General features: G+C 57.3%; 2 protein-coding genes and 1 long non-coding RNA gene across 8 annotated transcripts in view; 1 reads left to right on the plus strand and 2 right to left on the minus strand.

Moving 5' to 3' along the window:
- The window catches only part of LOC101906393 (uncharacterized), a 41,604-nt gene extending 39,208 nt beyond the window's left edge, over positions 1 to 2,396 (minus strand). Inside the window, exons 1-2 of the long non-coding RNA XR_238763.5 lie at positions 2,261 to 2,396; positions 1,133 to 1,250 (exon numbers count right to left, since the gene is read on the minus strand). This is a non-coding gene — a long non-coding RNA (uncharacterized lncRNA). The remainder of the gene's footprint in view (positions 1 to 1,132; positions 1,251 to 2,260) is intronic.
- Positions 2,397 to 2,509: 113 nt separating this feature from the next.
- On the plus strand, positions 2,510 to 7,420 carry TUBG2 (tubulin gamma 2). Its single transcript, NM_001037615.2, is given in 11 exon segments — positions 2,510 to 2,698; positions 3,021 to 3,133; positions 3,295 to 3,462; positions 3,764 to 3,832; positions 4,348 to 4,427; positions 4,837 to 4,963; positions 5,821 to 5,907; positions 6,005 to 6,154; positions 6,508 to 6,660; positions 6,744 to 6,905; positions 7,027 to 7,420. Coding segments are annotated over 11 exon segments (1,356 nt in total). The 5' UTR covers positions 2,510 to 2,649; the 3' UTR covers positions 7,225 to 7,420.
- Positions 7,421 to 8,344: 924 nt separating this feature from the next.
- PLEKHH3 (pleckstrin homology, MyTH4 and FERM domain containing H3) lies at positions 8,345 to 17,173 on the minus strand. 6 transcript variants are annotated; one of them, NM_001192826.1, is made up of 13 exons: positions 16,578 to 16,773; positions 14,541 to 14,596; positions 14,101 to 14,180; positions 13,811 to 14,002; positions 13,547 to 13,704; positions 13,314 to 13,434; positions 11,986 to 12,292; positions 11,183 to 11,390; positions 10,814 to 10,950; positions 10,399 to 10,531; positions 9,747 to 10,205; positions 9,265 to 9,456; positions 8,345 to 8,727 (listed from the first exon to the last, which is right to left on the minus strand). In NM_001192826.1, exons 1-13 carry the CDS (start codon positions 16,737 to 16,739, stop codon positions 8,554 to 8,556), a joined length of 2,379 nt encoding a protein of 792 aa, NP_001179755.1. In that variant the 5' UTR covers positions 16,740 to 16,773; the 3' UTR covers positions 8,345 to 8,553. The 6 variants fall into 6 exon arrangements, with proteins under 6 accessions (NP_001179755.1, XP_010814555.1, XP_010814556.2 ...); XM_010816253.4 differs by having other exon boundaries at positions 8,346 to 8,727; positions 10,823 to 10,950; positions 16,578 to 17,173; XM_010816254.3 differs by lacking the exon at positions 16,578 to 16,773 and adding an exon at positions 16,125 to 16,571 and having other exon boundaries at positions 8,346 to 8,727.
- Positions 17,174 to 17,498: the final 325 nt, after the last annotated feature.

Below are 17,498 nucleotides of genomic sequence, written 5' to 3' on the forward strand. Positions count from 1 at the left end.
TTCAAGGCTAACGGAGGCGCTCTGACCCCACCCTCAAACTTCAAAGGAAGCAGCCAGATCCTCCCAGAAGAGGCCGGCCGGCCTGCCTGCGAATACTCTGGGAGGGCGCGCGAACTCTTCCGACGGCAGGGCGGGAGCTGGCGGGGAGGCCCGGTAGGGTTAGGGGAGGGAAACTGAGCCCGGGAGAGGACAGGCGTGGGGCGAGCCATCGCCTTCTAAAGAAGCCCAGAAGATTCTTGGCGGCCGGGGCTGGAAGGCGGCCGAGTTCTCCTTTAAAAAAAAAAAAAGAGAGAGAGAGAGAAAACAAAACCTAAAAAAAAAAAAATCCTCGTCTGAGCTTGACTCTTGGCCGCGGTGCTCTCACCAGCGGCTCCCAGAAAAAGCTCGCCAGACGGGGACAGACCCACAGCCCAATCGAGCGGAAGAGCGGCCAGAAGCCAGCCCACGTCGGAGCCAGGGCTTGGAATGTTGGGGGCGGGGGAGAGGCCGGACTGCACCGACTCTACAATAATTGGTTCGGAGACAATTGGCCATCCATATGGAAAAGATAAAGTAGATCCCTATCTTACAGCAGGCCTGCAAATAAGTTCCAGATGCACTAAAGACGTACAAGGAAACAAGCAAAACTACTATTGGGCTTTGGGACGAAAACAGCGAAGGACAGCTTTAAAATAGTGGGAGAAGAGGCAGGTCCTTTAAGAAGGAATAAAACGTGCAAATCGTAATTGAAGAGATGGATAACTTTGTCTACATTAAAATGAAAATCGTCTCTGAGGCAAAAGACATCATATACAAAGGGTAAAGACAAGCCATAGGCCCATAATATTTGCAATCCATAAAACCAAGAAAAAATTCGTAGAATATCTTGAATTAAGAGAAACAGCCCAATAGGGAAAAAAAAGAGGGGGGAGCAAAGGAAATAAACAGGCAATTCCCGGGGGTCAGTAACAAGAGAAAATTGAATCAGCTTTGATTGTGATCCTAACTGGAAGTTACAGCTATGAGTTACCTGGAGCTGACAAAAATGAAGATCTGATAACCCAAGTGTGGAACTGAGTATAGGGAAATAAGAATGCTATTGCTGGTTAAAAGTATAAGTTGGTACAACCATCTAGGAAAAAATATGCCAAACCTGGCAAAGTTGAAGCTGCACAAGCTCTTGGTAAAGATATTTTTCTTCAGGTTCACAAGTGGTAACTCCTGTAGGCATTTGATGTAACAGCAAATAAGTGGAAACAATCAAATCACCCCTGTATGGAAATAGAATAAACTGTTTGTATCCATCCAATTAAATACTATGAAGCAGTTAAAAGGAACAAAATGAATCTACACTATCAACATAGCTAAATCACTAAAGCTAAAGTAGGGTGAAAATAGCAAGATACAAAAAGATATTACACTCTGACACCATTTATGTAAAATTTCAAAATAATATATAGTAAAAATTCAAAATCATGCTTGCATGTTTAAAACTTTTTGAATTTTAAAATAAAATAGAAACCACAATGAGATACCATCTCACATTCATTAAGATGGCCTTTTTTTTTTTTTTTTTTAAGTAACAAGTGTTGATAAAGATGTGGAGAAACTGGAACTCATGTGCATTGCTGTGGGAATGTGAAATGGTGCAGCCACTGTGAAAAATAGTATGGCAAGTCCTCAAATAAAGGAAACACAATCCTGCCATGATCCAGCAATTCTGCTTCTGGGCATATACCCAGAAGAATTGAAAGTAGGCACTCAAACAAGATATTCTACACGCATGTTCATTAACAGCGTTAAGTAGAAGCACGCCAATGTTCATTGACAGATGGATTGATAAAACACAAAACGTGGTATATGCATACAATGGAATATTATATAGCCTTAACAAGGAATAAAAGTATGATATATGCTGTAACATGGAGTAACCTTGAGAACATTACCTAAGTGAAACAAGCCAGACACAAAAGGACAAATACTGTGTTATCCCACTTTTACGAGGCACTTAGTCAAATTCACTGAGACGGAAAGTAGAATGGTGATACGGGCGGGGATACTGTTCAACAGGTAAGAGCTTGGGAAGGTGCCAAAGTTCTGGAGGTGACCGCTGCAGACCGTTACAGAACAATATGCATGTACTTAACCTCACAAAATTGTAATTTAAAATGGTTAAAATGGTAAATTTTATATATATATAATTTGAAAACAGAAATTTAAAAGAAAATTGGCTTGAATTCAGCCCCTCTACCTAGCAGAGCAGGCAGAGCCGCTCACCTACCTATAAAGCAGAGCGCCGGTGATTCCAGACACCTGGACGTCCCCTCCCTCACTTCCCTTCCCCCACACCCGGTCACTCCCCGCGGCCGGGCGCGTCTCACTGCGCAGGCGCAGAGCTGGGGCGGGTGGGCAGGAGGGGGCGTGGCCTCACTCCGCGCCTGTGCGGAATTCCAGCTGCAACTGCTGTGGGGGAAAATGATGCCCAGGTTGGGCTCCCGGGCCGCCGGCCGAGAGGAGGCCCGCACTGCACACGCGCAGACCGAGCATCCGCGTCAAAAGCAGAAGAGAGCGCGCGCTCCCCACGTCCTGCGCGCCCAGCTGCCAGGCGTTCGTCCCTGCCGTGACTCCCGCCGGGCCTGGCCAGGCTGGCGCGGCCTCATCTGAAGAGCGATGCCCCGGGAGATCATCACCCTGCAGCTGGGCCAGTGCGGCAACCAGAGTGAGCGAACGAGAGCCGGCCCAGCTAGTCTCCGGTTCTGCCCCTTCGGGCCCCACCCGAGTGCTTGGCATCTTCCCACACCCCCGCCCCACCCCCGCCCCGCTTCCCTTCCACAAACCTCCTGCCCTACTGCGCAAGATGAACCAGGTCCCAGACACCCAGAACGAGAGACATGCCTCTAACCCTGAGCTGTCACGGTTCCCAGACCCGGGCGTCTTGGGTCCACCCTTGAATGTGTGACAGTGTCTGAGCCTCACCCTGGGCTCCCGAGCCCTCTGCTAGAGGGCTTTAGCAGAGCCAGGCATCTCTCCCCATCCCCTAGTTGGGTTCGAGTTCTGGAAGCAGCTGTGCGCCGAGCATGGTATCAGCCCCGAGGGCATCGTGGAGGAGTTCGCCACCGAGGGCACTGATCGCAAGGACGTCTTTTTCTACCAGGTGCCCCCAGCGACTTAGCCAGGGTTGGCAATGGCCCAGGAGGCCTGAAGGGAAGGGCTTGGGTACTGGGAAATCCACTGGGCAGAGGAGCCAGGGCGGCTGGTTTGAAGGAGGAGGGCAGGCCCGAGCTGATTGGGCCCCTCCTGGACTCCTCTTGACAGGCTGACGATGAGCACTACATCCCGAGGGCAGTGCTGCTGGACCTGGAGCCCAGGGTGATCCACTCCATCCTCAACTCCCCCTATGCCAAGCTCTACAACCCAGAAAACATCTACCTGTCGGAGCATGGAGGAGGAGCTGGCAACAACTGGGCCAGTGGATTCTCCCAGGTATCCAGGTGGCCATCCCAGAGATTCTTGATGTTCCCTTCCTGGGGTAAGGCAAGCACAAGCAGTCTGGTGATTAGACCGTACTGACAGTAAGAGACCGGGGGCTACCCTGATAAGAGGGACAGACACACAGAAGTTTATGCAAAGTAGCATTTCTGGGGTGAGGGCCACAGTCGGGGCTCTGCTTGAGGTGTCAGCAGTGTCCCAAGGTAGAGTTACTGGTGCTGAAAAGAGACGCTGTCCAGAAGCGTCATCCTCACGTCTCTATAGATGTCTCCTCCCTCCTCATGTCTCTATACAGGGTGAAAAAATCCATGAAGATATCTTTGACATCATAGACCGAGAAGCAGATGGAAGTGACAGCCTAGAGGTGAGGTTTGGCCCTTTAGGGGAGAGGAGGGAGGAAGCTGAGAAGTGCTGGGGAAAGTCAGGAGGTAGCCTCCCTGGTGGCTCAGATGATAAGGAATCAGCCTGCAATGCAGGAGACCCAGGTTCAAATCCCTGGGTTGTGAAGATCCCCTGGAGAAAGGAATGGCAACCCACTCCAGTATTGTTGCCTGGAGAATTCCATGGACAGAGGAGCCTGATGGGCTAACGTCCGTGGGGTCACAAAGAGCCTGATCAGATGTGTGATGGGGACAATTCAATTCATAACTCTTTCATTGAGTATCAGATGTGAGATAGTGAAGTAAATAAGGTTCAGTTTGTGTCCTCAAGAAGATCCTAATCTGGGTGGCATCAGCTCCTTCCTTCTCAAGGAGCCTCACACTGGATGGATATAGAGGAAGCCCTGAGACTTGAGCGGGTTGGGAGGGGGACATGAGACAAGCCTGAAGCCTCTCCCCCAGATCCCTGGAGACTGCCTCTCCATTCCTTCCCCTGCAGGGCTTTGTGCTGTGTCATTCCATCGCTGGGGGGACCGGTTCTGGCCTGGGCTCCTACCTCTTGGAGCGATTGAATGACAGGTAAGCCTGTATTTGGGAAGAGGGCATTAGCTCTGTTTCCCTGGGTAATGTCTTTTCTTTTGTCACTTTTTTCTTTTGGCTGAAAGCCCTATTACTACTGCCCTCGAGTTATAAGTAGGAACAGAGCCTGGCCTCCCAGGGACCATCTTGGAAGCAATAACTTCCAGGACGCAAGGGGTCTGCATAGGTGGGGGAGAGGACCTAGGAGGGAGGGAGGTTTGATGCTTCAGGTTTATCTGTTTTGGCTTCTGGGCTCTAAAGTTCTGCCCTCACTCCTTTTGTATAAGGCCTTGGTGGCACTTGGGAAGGAATGGCCCCTGTTATCCCTGGAGAAGACAAAGAGGGGCAGTGATGAGAGTCCTTCCAATTCACTCTGCTACCTTCCTGTTTCCCTCTTCCTCACCCCCAGGTACCCCAAGAAGCTGGTACAGACATACTCAGTGTTTCCCAACCAGGATGAAATGAGTGATGTGGTGGTCCAACCCTACAACTCACTGCTCACACTCAAGAGGCTGACCCAGAACGCCGACTGTGTGGTGAGCATGGGAGGAGGAAGTGGGGCCTTTGGCCTACCTCCCCAAACCAGTGAGACACCTATACTCTGCCCTTCCCAAGCCCTTGCCCAGAGAACAGACAACCAACAAAGCCATACCTGGTGGCCCAAAGTATGAAATAAGAACCTGACCCCAAGCTTCTCATAGTCCCTTTAGGCAGCAGGACTCTCAACAAAGTGAGTAACACCCCCCTCCCACATGTCTCCACTTAGCCTATTTAATACCTACTCATGTTTCCATTCTCAGCCTAATGGTTACTTTCTTAGCAAAACCTTCCCTCACCACCCAGACAAGGTCAAATTCCTTTGTGCTTATTTCAGGCGTAACTATACTTTTCTGTTGTTTTATATTCAATGCCAGTCTCCCCTCTCTAGACCAGGGGTCCCCAACCTCTGGGATCTAATGCCTGATGATCTGAGGTGAAGCTGATGTAATAGTAATAGAAATAAAGTGCACAATAAATGTAATGCACTTGAATCATCCTGAAACCCCACTCCTACCCCGGTCCATGGAAAAATCGTCTTCCACGAAACTGGTAAAGTTGGAGACTGCTGCTCTAGACTATAGACCTGGTGAGGGGGAAGACCATGCCTATTTTACTCTCTATGGTTTCTCCAGAGCCAGGTACCATGCATGGCACATGTTGGACAGTCAAATATTTCTCTAATGCACTGGATGGTAGAAAAGTGTCTCCCTGATGCCCCAGAGACAGTACTTGACCTTTAAATGAACACACCTACTTCCTAGTTTTGGAGTTTAGAGGGGGACTAAGCTAATAACCTATTTCTCTGCCCCGTTTCTCCTCAAAAAGGTGCTGTGACCCTCTTCTGTCCCCCCAGGTGGTGCTGGACAACACTGCCCTAAACCGGATCGCCACAGACCGCCTGCACATCCAGAATCCTTCGTTCTCCCAGATCAACCAGCTGGTGAGCCCCCCGCTCCTGGACTCCCTCCTTCCCGAAGCACCATCTAGGGAAGGGAGGCCCCCAGGACAAGGCCCATGACCCGGCACCGTGTCCCCAGGTGTCCACCATCATGTCAGCCAGCACCACCACCCTGCGCTACCCCGGCTACATGAACAATGACCTCATCGGCCTCATCGCCTCGCTCATTCCCACGCCACGGCTCCACTTCCTCATGACTGGTTACACCCCCCTCACCACGGACCAGTCGGTAAGAGCAGCCCTCAGGCCCAGCAGGCCCTGACCAGCCTTTCCCTTCTCTCTGCTGCACCCAGAGGCCCTGCTCCCTGGCTGACTTGCTCTCCTCTCCCCCTGCCCGTGGTGCCCTGCAGGGCCCAGGCTATATGGAGTCTGCTGATGCTTCTGCACAAGGGCATGAATTAGCTGAGCTCAGGGGACTGAGATCTCTGATCCCTCAGTGAGGACCTGAATCTAAGGACACTCCCTAGAGAGACCAGGCTCCCCCGCGTCTGATGGGGCTGTGCGTCGCCTCGTGCTTTCTGTCCATGCATCTCTCAACTGTGCCCTGAGTGCTGGGCTGCCCTGTGGCCACTCTCCCCTCAGGTGGCCAGCGTGAGAAAGACCACGGTCCTGGATGTCATGAGGCGACTGCTGCAGCCCAAGAACGTGATGGTGTCCACAGGCCGGGATCGCCAGACCAACCACTGCTACATCGCCATCCTCAACATCATCCAGGGGGAGGTGGACCCCACCCAGGTAGGTGAAGCCCCTTTGTCCTACCCCCGGAGCCCATAGGGGTAGAGGAGAGGCTACCACCACCATTCCTGTGCCCACCCCAGGTCCACAAGAGCCTGCAGAGGATCCGGGAACGGAAGCTGGCCAACTTCATCCCCTGGGGCCCCGCCAGCATCCAGGTGGCCCTGTCCAGGAAGTCGCCCTACCTGCCTTCTGCCCACAGGGTCAGTGGGCTCATGATGGCCAACCACACCAGCATCTCCTCGGTGAGCCTGGCTGCCTGGTCTGCTTTGGCCCCTCTTTTCCACCTTCATCATTCTCCCCCAGATCCAGTCCAACCCCCTGTCTCATCCTGGCTCCCATCCTGGAGATTTTTATCTTTTTCAGCTCTTTGAAAGTTCCTGCCAGCAGTACGACAAGCTGCGGAAGCGGGAGGCCTTCCTGGAGCAGTTCCGGAAGGAGGACATCTTTAAGGATAACTTTGACGAGCTGGACAGGTCCAGGGAGGTTGTACAGGAGCTGATTGATGAGTACCACGCAGCCACTCGACCAGACTACATCTCCTGGGGCACCCAGGAGCAGTGAGTCCTCCGTACTGCACCCTCTGGACAGTAAGCACAGTCCCATCATACTTGATTCCTCTGGTCCAAAATCCCCTCACCAACAAGGTTCTAGATTTTTCTCCAGCCCAAGAGTGGGCCTTGCTTCTTCCTTTTGATGCCTTCACCCTTGATATGCTTATTTAGCTCTAATAAAGTAATAAAGCTTAGTTGTGAATATAGTCAGGCCTTGGTCTGTGAATAGCTGTCAGGCCTTGGTAGGCGAATACAGGGGACAATGAAAGGATCTCCGTGGTGCCTCACAGTTCCCAGGCATGTGTTGGTAGGGTAGGCTTTACCTGCTCTAGTCTTACCAGGTAGTCCCAGTCCGTGTGTCCATTGTTTCCATGAGCATCCCTGCCTAGAACCAGGCTGTGTGACTGGAGCCAGCGTTACTGATGTCTGCTGTCTCCTCTGTGCCTAAGGTCCTGCCCGAGGGTGGATCTACATTGCCCATATTGCCCCAGCCTCCTCCACTCAGGGCAGAGGCTGTGGAGGCTGCTAAAAGAAGGCTTGCAGCATTCTGAGCAAGTCAAGAAAGCCAAGACTCTGGATTCCCAGGCCCAAGGCATTTAGATCCTCAGGAGTTAACCCAATTCAGCTTGATCTGATAAAGCAGTAACAGAGCTCAGGAGTAAAGCTGAGCCCATCCCGATCAATGCATTGTCTGTGCCAGAGAAGTTCTTGGGTCTGATCCTGCTCCAGGCTTCTTCTGTTCCAGGCCCAAAGCAGTAGGCACATTAAAGATGGTCCCAACTAAGACCCAGAAGCTGGACACCAGGGTAGGACTGGGTAGTGCCAGTCCTGGTGACTCACTGTCCTTGGGCCTCAGGGACGCCAAGAGGCCACCCCCATGCCACTCAATGGAAGAAGGATGAGTAATTGCCAGCTTCCAAAACTGCCCTCTTGCCTGCCCCACCCACTACCCTAGGGCAGCATACTGGCCATGAGGAGGTTAAATCTAGAAGGTCAAGGAGGGTGGAGCCCTGCGGTGTTCAGACTCCTCTCAGTGCTGGTAAAAGCCTGGGAGTGTGGGCGTCCCTGGGGGTGGAGCTCTGAGCTCTGGGGCTCCAACTTGTCCCACTGACAACACTCCTACAGGAAGGGTTTGTGTAAATAAGGATTTTTTTTTTTTGCTTCTCTTCTACAAATAAATTAAGAAACAAACTAGAAAATTGTCTGCACCCATTGCAGCCCTTGCGTGTGGGGTATGCCCTGTCCCTGCAGGGCCAAAAGGGTCCATGGTTCCCTGAAATCTCAGAGTAGTCCAGATCCAGGCTGGAGGCAAGAGGGAGGTCGTGACCTCTTGGCAAGCTCAGTCCTGCAGCTGCCCCAAACAGCCCGACTGTCCCTGGGGCTCGTCCAGACCCGGGTGCTGGCTGGGAGGGGAGGTGTCTGGCAGGTCTTGGCATGGAGGAGGGCTGCTGCTGGGCCTCTCGGGGGAGGGGTTGGCCAAGTAGGCATTCACCAGCTGCACGATCTCTTCCACCTAAGAGAGGACAGAGGTCAGAGTACAAAAGGGGCCAATGAGTTCTCCTTTGTCTCATCCTCCCCCCAGGCTCCTTCCCAAGGCCTTATGTGAGCTGCCCTCCTCAACCTTTCCTTCCTCATCACCTCTCTCCCTCATTCTGTGCCTATCACACTTCTGCTCCTCTGTTATCCTAAGGCGAGTCTCATCTCAGGACCTTTGCACTTGCAGGTCCCTCTGCCTGGAAAGCTGTGTCCCAGGATCTCCTTTGGGTGTTGTTGAGTAGCTTTTCCTGACCATCCTACCTAATGCTCTGATCCCCTCCAGTCACTTCCTGTCTGACTACCCTTGCCTTCATAGCATTTGTCACTGTCTTTAACAGTCTTTGATCCCTTGTTTCGTGTCTGATGGCCAGTACTAACGTAAGCTCCTTGAGTTTGTCTTTGATCACTGTGGGATCCCTAAGGTCTAGGGCTGCACCTGACCCATGCTCAATGTTTCATAAATGTTTAACACCCTCTCCCTCCCTTCCTCCTTCTACACCCTCTTCCCACTCACCTGGGGACTCTGCAGGAGGAGCTGGCTCTCTCCCACCCTCAAGGCCAGGGTGTGGGGACCCATTAGCTGGCAGGCGGCCACACGGCCATAGCTGACACTGTGGATGGGCTCTGTCTCACCCGGCCGCGAGAGGGACATGGCCTTGGCTCCCAGGCCCAGGCATAGCTTCTGTGGAGCGCCCCCACCAGGCTCCTGTGGATGTGGACAGACAGGCAGAGTCAGGGTGGAAAGGGGGGACCCTGCTGCCTTATTTTTGGTGGAGGGAGATGGCTGTGAGCAAGAGGTTTCCTGGTCCCTCCCACCCCCCACATGATCCACAGCTCCTGAGAGTGAGGGCCTCAGGGACAGTGATTCCTGGGCTTTGAGATGGGCAGCTGTGCTGGGTGTAGGGAGTGCAGTGACCCACAACGGGGGCCTGTGGCTCTGGGGCAAAGGTGTGGGGCTTGGGCCACCAGAGTCCCCCTCTCCCTTCTCCCCCTCACCGTGCTCAGCTCCAGAACGTCATACCGAGCAGCGCCGAACCCTGGACACTGCGCCGCCAGAGCCAGGTAGGCAGCCATGGCCTCAGCTCGGCCCATGCCCCGTAGCCGCTTCCAGCCTCCCAGCACAGCAGCCGCCCTGCCGGCGCCGCCACCTCCCTCGCGGGCCACGCTTCCAGCCGTGCGGCCGGCCCCGCCGTGCCGGGCCCGCTCCGCCCGCCTCTTGGCCAGGCTCGGGCTCCAGATCGCCCCGGCCAGCAGGGCGGCGGAGGGGGGAGGCCTGGGCACCGGGCGGGGAGGGTCTTCACGCGGCCGGGCCGGGGTGGGCAGCAAGCGGTCCAGGCGCGGCAGGGGCGCCCGCGGGGGGAAGTCCCGGTGCAGGCTCTGCAGGCGCAGCGCCGCCAGGGCGCGCAGCGTGTCGTCGGGCGGGGGCGGCCGGCCGCGCAGCAGCAGAGCGTGAGCCTACGGGGAGGCAGCAGGCATCAGCACGGGAGCCGCGGGTACCGTCGCGAAGACACCTAGGGTGCGGAACTGTAGGTCTGGGTTGGAGCACGGCCTCCCCCGGGGTTGTCATAAGGATGAAAAGCGAAGGCCCAGAAAGGCGGGGGTTCAGGCTACGGGGTCTCCCCCAGGCGTGAGTGCGGGAGAGCCTCACCTGCTCAAAGAGGAAGGGCAGTTCGTGACCGTCTGGGGACAGCCCCTCAGGGTGCAGAGGTCCGTGAAGACGCAGACATAGTCTCCAACCGGTGTCCGGCGGGTCCTCCAGCCCGGCTTCCTCCGCCGCCAAGCTGCAGAAAAAAGAAGGGAGCGATGCGGCCGGGTAGCAGGGCCCCGCAGGCGGCAGCCCAGGGGAAAGAGGCGAGGCCAGATGTTTGGAGGCGGGGCCCGCCCGGGCGGAGTGGACCGCGGAGGCGAGCCTCGGAGCCCGACTGCAAACCGCCGGCGGGCAGGAATCCGCCTGTGAACTTCACCATGCCGAGGCCAGCGCTCGGTAAACGTTTACTTAGGGATGGATTGAAGCAGAGAGGCCAATGGGCTAACGGAGAGCAGGGCTGGGGCTGGACATTTACTTCTCAAACCTGGTGAGCACGTCGGCCACGAGAGTCCCCCCGGCCAGGGCTCGTTCCTGCGCCCCTCGTTGCTCGTACAGCGCGAATGTATTACGGCTCCGGGTCAAGCCCAGCCGCCCCACCAGCTCTCGAGCCACCTGGAAGGCAGGGAGCATAAGAGGAAAGTCAGGCTCAGACCACGCAGGGGGCCTGCCAGTACTTCTGGAAGGGTCCAACTGGAGGTATCTTTCAGGTCTCTTAGTCCCGCCACACGCAGCCCATACCCAACTGATGACTCTCAGACTCGGGCAAACCTAGGGTCCCGGCACCAGGAAAGCCAGGCACGGGACGCTGGGAGGCTGAGGTTTCCGGGGTTCTCTCTGGTCTTACCTCTCCCGCCGTGGTGTGGGAGTCTATGGCCACAGGGCAGGCACCAGCCCCCGGACAGTGCACGGTGCACAACAACTCCTGCCGTCGGCTCAGCGCGGAAATCTCGGCCAGCGATGGCACTAGCTCCCGGCCGCGCGTCCGGCCCAGCGCTCTCCGTATGAAGCGCGCATATTCCGCCAGTTCCGAGTCCGGGAGCGCCTGCTCAGTCCTGGATTAAGGACAACCGGAGGGTTAGTGCTCCCAGGGCTTTCCTTCTCCTCCCCACTATTGCCTTCTTAGCTCAGACTTTTATTTCACCTGGCCCGATTCCCTCCCCTCCAACTCTAAGTTCCTTGAAGGCAGCACCACCAGCTGTTCTGAATCTAAACACCACCCCACCCCCACGCTCTGTAAGGAGCTGAATTACTTTCTAAGGTCCTTGGCAGCCTATCTGCCCTCTCCCACTTCCCAAAATTTCCATGCTCCTCCTTTGGGTTGAAATCCAAACTCCAGCCGCATTCTGCCTTCCAACCTAAAAGTCCTGGCACTGGACTGCATCAGCCCCGAGGAAAAACAGCCTTTTAATAATTCTTCTGCTCAAAGTGGGAGCCTTTTTTGTAATTCCTCCGCCCACAAGTGGGATATGAACTTGTGATTCCCACAAAGGCACTGCGCTCCGGAGCAGCGGCCCTGACCTTGGGCAAGTCCCTTCCCTTCTCTGGGTCCAAGTTCTCCATCTGCCAAACCCTTTGGAATGGCTGCCATTCTTTCTCAGCTCCCTCCGCTCCCTCGCCTTGGCCTTACCCCCACGCCTCCCCTCTCACCTCTCCAGATGCCCAAGGAGGTGTCCCCGTACGGCTCCCCCTGGCCGGAAGGTGCAGCTCATGCAAGTGAGGAGCTGCCAGTACCGCAGGGCCGCGGGGTCTTGGGTTGCTGGCGGCCCGGGGGGCCCCGCGGGGCCCGAGGTCTGCTTAGCCAGCTGCAGGAAGAGTTCGTCTCGGAGCGCGGGCAGGTCCCGGCAGGTCTGGAGCACACCCTGCATCAGGGGCCCAGGGCGCCGCGCCCCCTCCAGGGCCTGCAGCGCCAGGAACAGCCTCACGGCCTCCTCGCGCAAGGGCGCGTAGCCGGGACCTGAGGGAGGGTGGGGGCGGAGGGACGGTTTGGAGAGGGGAAACAAAGACGGGCCCGGGGAGGAAGGCTTGAACCGCGGGAAGGTCGGAGGGAGTACAAGGGGACAGGGGTGGCAAGGAGGGGAGAGTGCGAAGGACAGGAAGAGTGAAGGGAAAGCAATGGTCCCCACAGAGCCAAATTCAACCCCTGCCTCCCAGGAATCTCCTCCTCTAGACCCACTAAGGCTAGGCTTCAAGTTAGTAACTTGGAAAAAGTGTTAGTCGCTCAGTCGTGTAACTTTGCTTCTCCATATAGTGACTCTTTGCTTCCCCATGGACTGTAGCCTGCCAGGCTCCTCTGTCCACAGGATTCTCCAGGCCAGAATAATGGAGTGGGGAGCCGTTCCCTTCTCCAGGGGATCTTCCCAACCCAGGGATTGAACCCAAGTCTCCCACATTGCAGGCTGATTCTTTACCGTCTGAGCCACCAGGGAAGCCCTAGTAACTTGGAGGGATAGACTAAAAGACAGAGTCAAACCGTGGGTTCTGTACTTAGGTACTGAGAGTCATCACTGTGGGCCAGAAAACAGGTTGGACTGAGAGTCAGAAAACCAAGGCTCTTCTCCCAGCTCCCCTTATTCCTCTAGCTTGAGAACCTGGGCCTGTCATTATACCCTTTTGGGGAGAAGTGCAGCTAAACGAGGCCAGCACATTCTCCTGAGGTGGTGGCTTTTCCACCACTTGTAAAGGAAGTATGTCATGGTGTTGAGAGTATAATGAAAGAACAAGAGAGAGTGTGTAAAAGCTCGTGAAGGAACATCGGTAGTCAGAATGAGACCCAAAGAGAAGGTAGTCAGTCAAAGGGGGTCTTTACTTTCTGTGCTGGCTTCCCTCCCCCTCTACCCTGGGTATCAGTCTGCACCACTTCTTGTTTCATCTTCATCCTTTGAAAAATGAGGGGCTAGGGGCTAGTCCTCTGAGGACTCCTAGATCCCTATCAAGTGAGACCCCATCCCAGGGACTTGGGCCATGGCACCACTCACCTGGGGCAGTGACTCCGTAGGGCAGGGGCAGGAGTGGGGCATACAGGGCTCCACTGGTGTGCCTCAGAATTGGGTTTCTTCTGTAAATAAGGGCCACGGCTTCTGGATCCCCACGACTCTCCTAGAGGCCAGGGAAATGATCTCAGTGATGGAGAAGGGAGCTCCCTCGTGAACCCAGAAAGCTTATGGGTCCATCACTCTCCTCTTTCTCCATAGAGTTCTCTCCCTCGCACCTGAATGTCCCTGAGCAGCAGCTGGGTGGGGGTCTCCAGAGGTGCCTTGGAGGCGATCACTTCCCGCAGCGCCACCCCCCAGCACTCTGCCTCTGACTGGCGAGGCGAGCAGAGCCGAACGCTGTGCTTCCGGCCACTCACGGTCACTGACCACAGACCTGGGGGAAAGAGAGGCCGCGGGGGCGGGGGTGGGGGTGGGGTGGGCAATCAGGGCTGCCTGGGGCAGCTGCCTGGGGAGGTAGGAGAATCCCCAGGAGGTCTCACCGGTCTCCTTGGGCCTGCGCTCAGGGCCGGACACTGAGCACAGGCTGGTGAGCACTAGGCTCCCGAGCCGCCTCGCCCCCTTCCCGCTGCTGCTGAACTGGTCCAGGGAGTCCCGGGTGAGCACAAACCAGGCTCGGCGCGGGGGCAACCAGGGCCGCGCCCCTCCTCCTCGGGGCTCGCGGTACAGCCAACCTTCGGGGGAAAAGGCGGGAAAGGGGATCAGCAGGATACGACATCATCCCCTGGAGGGTTGGGATGGGGCCTCTAGAGCGTATGAGGTGGATCCCCACCTTTCACGACGACATCTGGGTCATCTTCAGACGGCCCCTTCTCCGGGATGAGGCTCCGTGTCTCCTCCCAGCTTTGCAGCCTGGGCAAGAGGGGAGTGAGGGTTGGGCAAGCCTGCCGGTCCTGCACCCCGCCTCCAGGAGGCTCTTCTCTAAGGGCTCCCCAGACAGGCCGCGAGGGGTGCCTACTCCCGGCTGGCACCCCTCCCCCAGGCTGTGGGAACCGCTGGGCCGTTCTGACCTCGAACCAGAAATAGCCTGGACCCCCCCTTCCTCCCCGCGCCCCCAGCCGGACCGCCCCCCGGGACCCTGGCCAAACCACAGCGTCCGGGCGTAAGGCCTCTCCCTTATTGCACAACCGCGGGGAGGGAAGAAGGAGAGGATGGGGGTCCCAGGAACTGGCTGGGGTCTCCAGACCATGGGACTGCAGGGGCTGGGCTCACCTGTCTGAGACTGGCCCACTCCTCATAGGCTGAGTCAACGTCACATCTAGGGGGCCCTGGGGAAACAGGGCATCTCTCAGGCTCAGAACCCTCCTTTCAGGATGCCAGTGGCTTCTGCTCTGGGACAGCGCAGCTCAGGGAATGGAGGAATCAAGGCGTGGGGTGGTGACTGTGACTGACCCAGTGAGCTGAAGCCACTGGACTTGCCCCTTCCACCAGTCTCTACCCAACAGCCCAAGCTAAGAAGCCAAGACTCTTGCCTTGTCTCTGATTCAAGAGGCAATCAGGGGTTGGGGAAGAGTAGAAAAAGCACCAGGCAGAGTCAGGAGACCAGGGTTCTAATACCATCTCAACCATTAATTCCAGTCAGAAACTCGCTGTGGAACCTGGGCAAGCCCCCTTAAGTCTTTGGGCCTTAGCTTCCCAATCTTTGAAAAGGGAGTGGTAGATGAAGTCCTTTCTTGCTCTGGCAGACTCGAAGTCACCCCCTCCTCCTCATTTTCCCTTCTTTGGCTGGTGGGCGTTCAGGCTGGCAGGCAGGTGGTAGGCACGGAGGTGAATGAAGGGAAGAGGAACCCTTTCAGTATAGGAGTTTCTCCAAGAGCTTCTTATCTCCTCCCACAGACACTCCTGAAACTCAGTGGTAGGTAGAGACCCTGCCCTTTTGCTGGGGCTCAGGCCAGGCTGAAGAATACTCTGCATGGAAGGTACAGTCCAGGATTTTGCCCTCCCTCCCCCATCCCACCTTCGTGCCCTGGAATTTCTACTGTAGACTGGGGTCTAAGAGAGGCTGAAAACCCATCCAGGAGCCAGGTCAGGCGGGAGGAACTGTGCCAGGGTCCCATTGCGACCAGGCAGCTAAAGCCAGGAGGCGGGGGAGGGGGGCCAGGGACACCTGTCCCCAAGCTCTGGGGGAAGGGGGGTGGAGGTGGAGCATGAGGGAGGCAATGGCAGTGGTTCACAAAGCCGACCCTGCCCAGAATGGAAGCTTGGGGACGCCTGGGTCCAGTGCCTTCAGGGGCACAGGTCCTCTTATTTTCTGGGGGGGCCAAGAGGGGCTCTCAGCCACACCACCGTAGGGGCAGGTGCTGACCCCTCTCTTAGACCAACTACCCTAATCGCAGTCCCCTGCTTCCCTCCCTCCCCCCCTCTATATTTATCCGCCCTCCGCCTCCGCCAGGTGCTGGCGCCGGCCCCGGCGGCGCAGCCCGCCCCACCGGGCACTGAGCCACTGGGCCTGCTAGGGACCCCTGAGCGGGGGATGGGAGCCTGACCCAGGCCACAGCACACGAGTCTGGCTGCCCGGAGTCTGGTGGCTGGGGTGTAGGGGCATGAGAGAGGGGACGTCAGGGGATGATCGTCTCCTACATCAGTAGAGCCTCAGTTTCCCCATGGCAAGATTCGACGAAACCCCGGAGCCGAGTGTCTCTCACCATTCCCTCAGGGATCCCCGAGGAGCTTCACCAGGAAGGGAGAAGAGTTCTGTCCTGAGTGTCAGGGTAATGATGAGGGGTCCTCGGAAAGCTGTGACCCCCCGGCTCCCTCTCCATGGAGCCCCCGCCACGGACCCCAATCTGAGGATACCTGCTTCCCCTCGCCCAGGTCCCTGCGGCGGGAACTCCTGCATCTGGCCCTAGCTCCCTGCGCTCGTGAACTGGGAACGGAGCGGACCCAGGCGTCCGAGCTGCCCAGCCGGCCTCGCCACATTCCTCGGCGCTGGCGGAGGCGGAAGGAGACGAGATGGGACGCGAGCCCGGCGGGGAAGGGAGAGGCAGGGCCAGGTCGGGCCAGGCGTGACACCTCCCCTGCCTCAGGGCCCCCAGCAGGTGGACAGCGCCCAGCGTGCTGCGCGAGGCCCACAGGCAGATCCCAAGGCGGGCTGCTGCTGGAGCTCTCGAGGGCTTCGAGCCCCCAGGCAAAAACATCCACTGAGAACCCAGTCCACACGGCGTTTGCTGGAGTCGAGCAGGATTAGGCTTGACGGCCGGTTGTAGTGAGAGGGGTTGAGACAAGGCTCCAAACCCCCCGGGGACTTACCCTCCCGCCGCCCGCTGGACTCGGGGTCCGTAGCTCAAAGGTCTCCTCGTCCTCGTCTTCGTCCCCGTCCCCGCTAAGCTCGCCGTCCCCGTAGTCCCGATGCAGAAGAGTAAAGCCTCGACGGCAGCAGAGGAGCCACCACAATCCCCCGGGGAGAGGCATCCGGGCGAGCAGCCGCGGGATGGGGGTGCGGGCAGCCGAGGCCGAGCTGCAGGGGGTCGGGGAAACTGGCGGGGCTCCGACCCGAGCGGGAGAAAGATGAGGCGGGAGGAGGGAAAGGGAGTCGGGGAGTGGGAGGAGGTGGTGTCTGGCGCTGGGGTGCAGAGGGTCGCTAGCTGGAGCCTGCAGGGGGCTCGGAGTCTGGGCCCCCGGAGGGGGAGGGGGGCAAGCGTCCAGGGCTGGGGGTGGGGGGGAAGGAGCAATGTCCGGAGCTGGGAAGTAGTGTCCGTTGTAGTGTCCAGCTCTGTGGGGGGCAGTGTCCGGTGCAGTGTCCGAGGTGGGCAGTTGTCCAAGCTCCAAGGAGGGTCGTGTCCGGTAGGGCGTCCGGTGGCCGGGGCCCGGGCCGCGCGCGCTGCGCTCCCTGCAGCCCGGGGACTGGCGCGCTAGGGGCGCGAGCACAGTGCCGGGACCCCGCCTCCCCAACCCCCTCCTCTTCGGGCCCCCCTCCCTCTTCTTTCTCTCCTCCCTTCTTTACAGGGCTGTGTCCAGTTTTCGTCACAGCCTCTTCTGTCCAATCCCTGTGCCTGGCGCCGGGCGCGGCCACCAATCAACCTACTGAACCGCGGCGGGTTGCATCATGTGCCCCTGGCTTGGTGACAGCGAGGAGGGGCCGGGGAATAGGGAGGGAGGGGGCAGTGTGATGTTAGCCACGCCCCCGCCTCTGAGGTCAGACGCGGACTGCTAGTGACGTCACGGAAGCCC

This window comes from Bos taurus, chromosome 19 (assembly GCF_002263795.3).
Source record: "Bos taurus isolate L1 Dominette 01449 registration number 42190680 breed Hereford chromosome 19, ARS-UCD2.0, whole genome shotgun sequence".
In the NCBI taxonomy this organism is placed as follows: Eukaryota; Metazoa; Chordata; class Mammalia; order Artiodactyla; family Bovidae; genus Bos; species Bos taurus.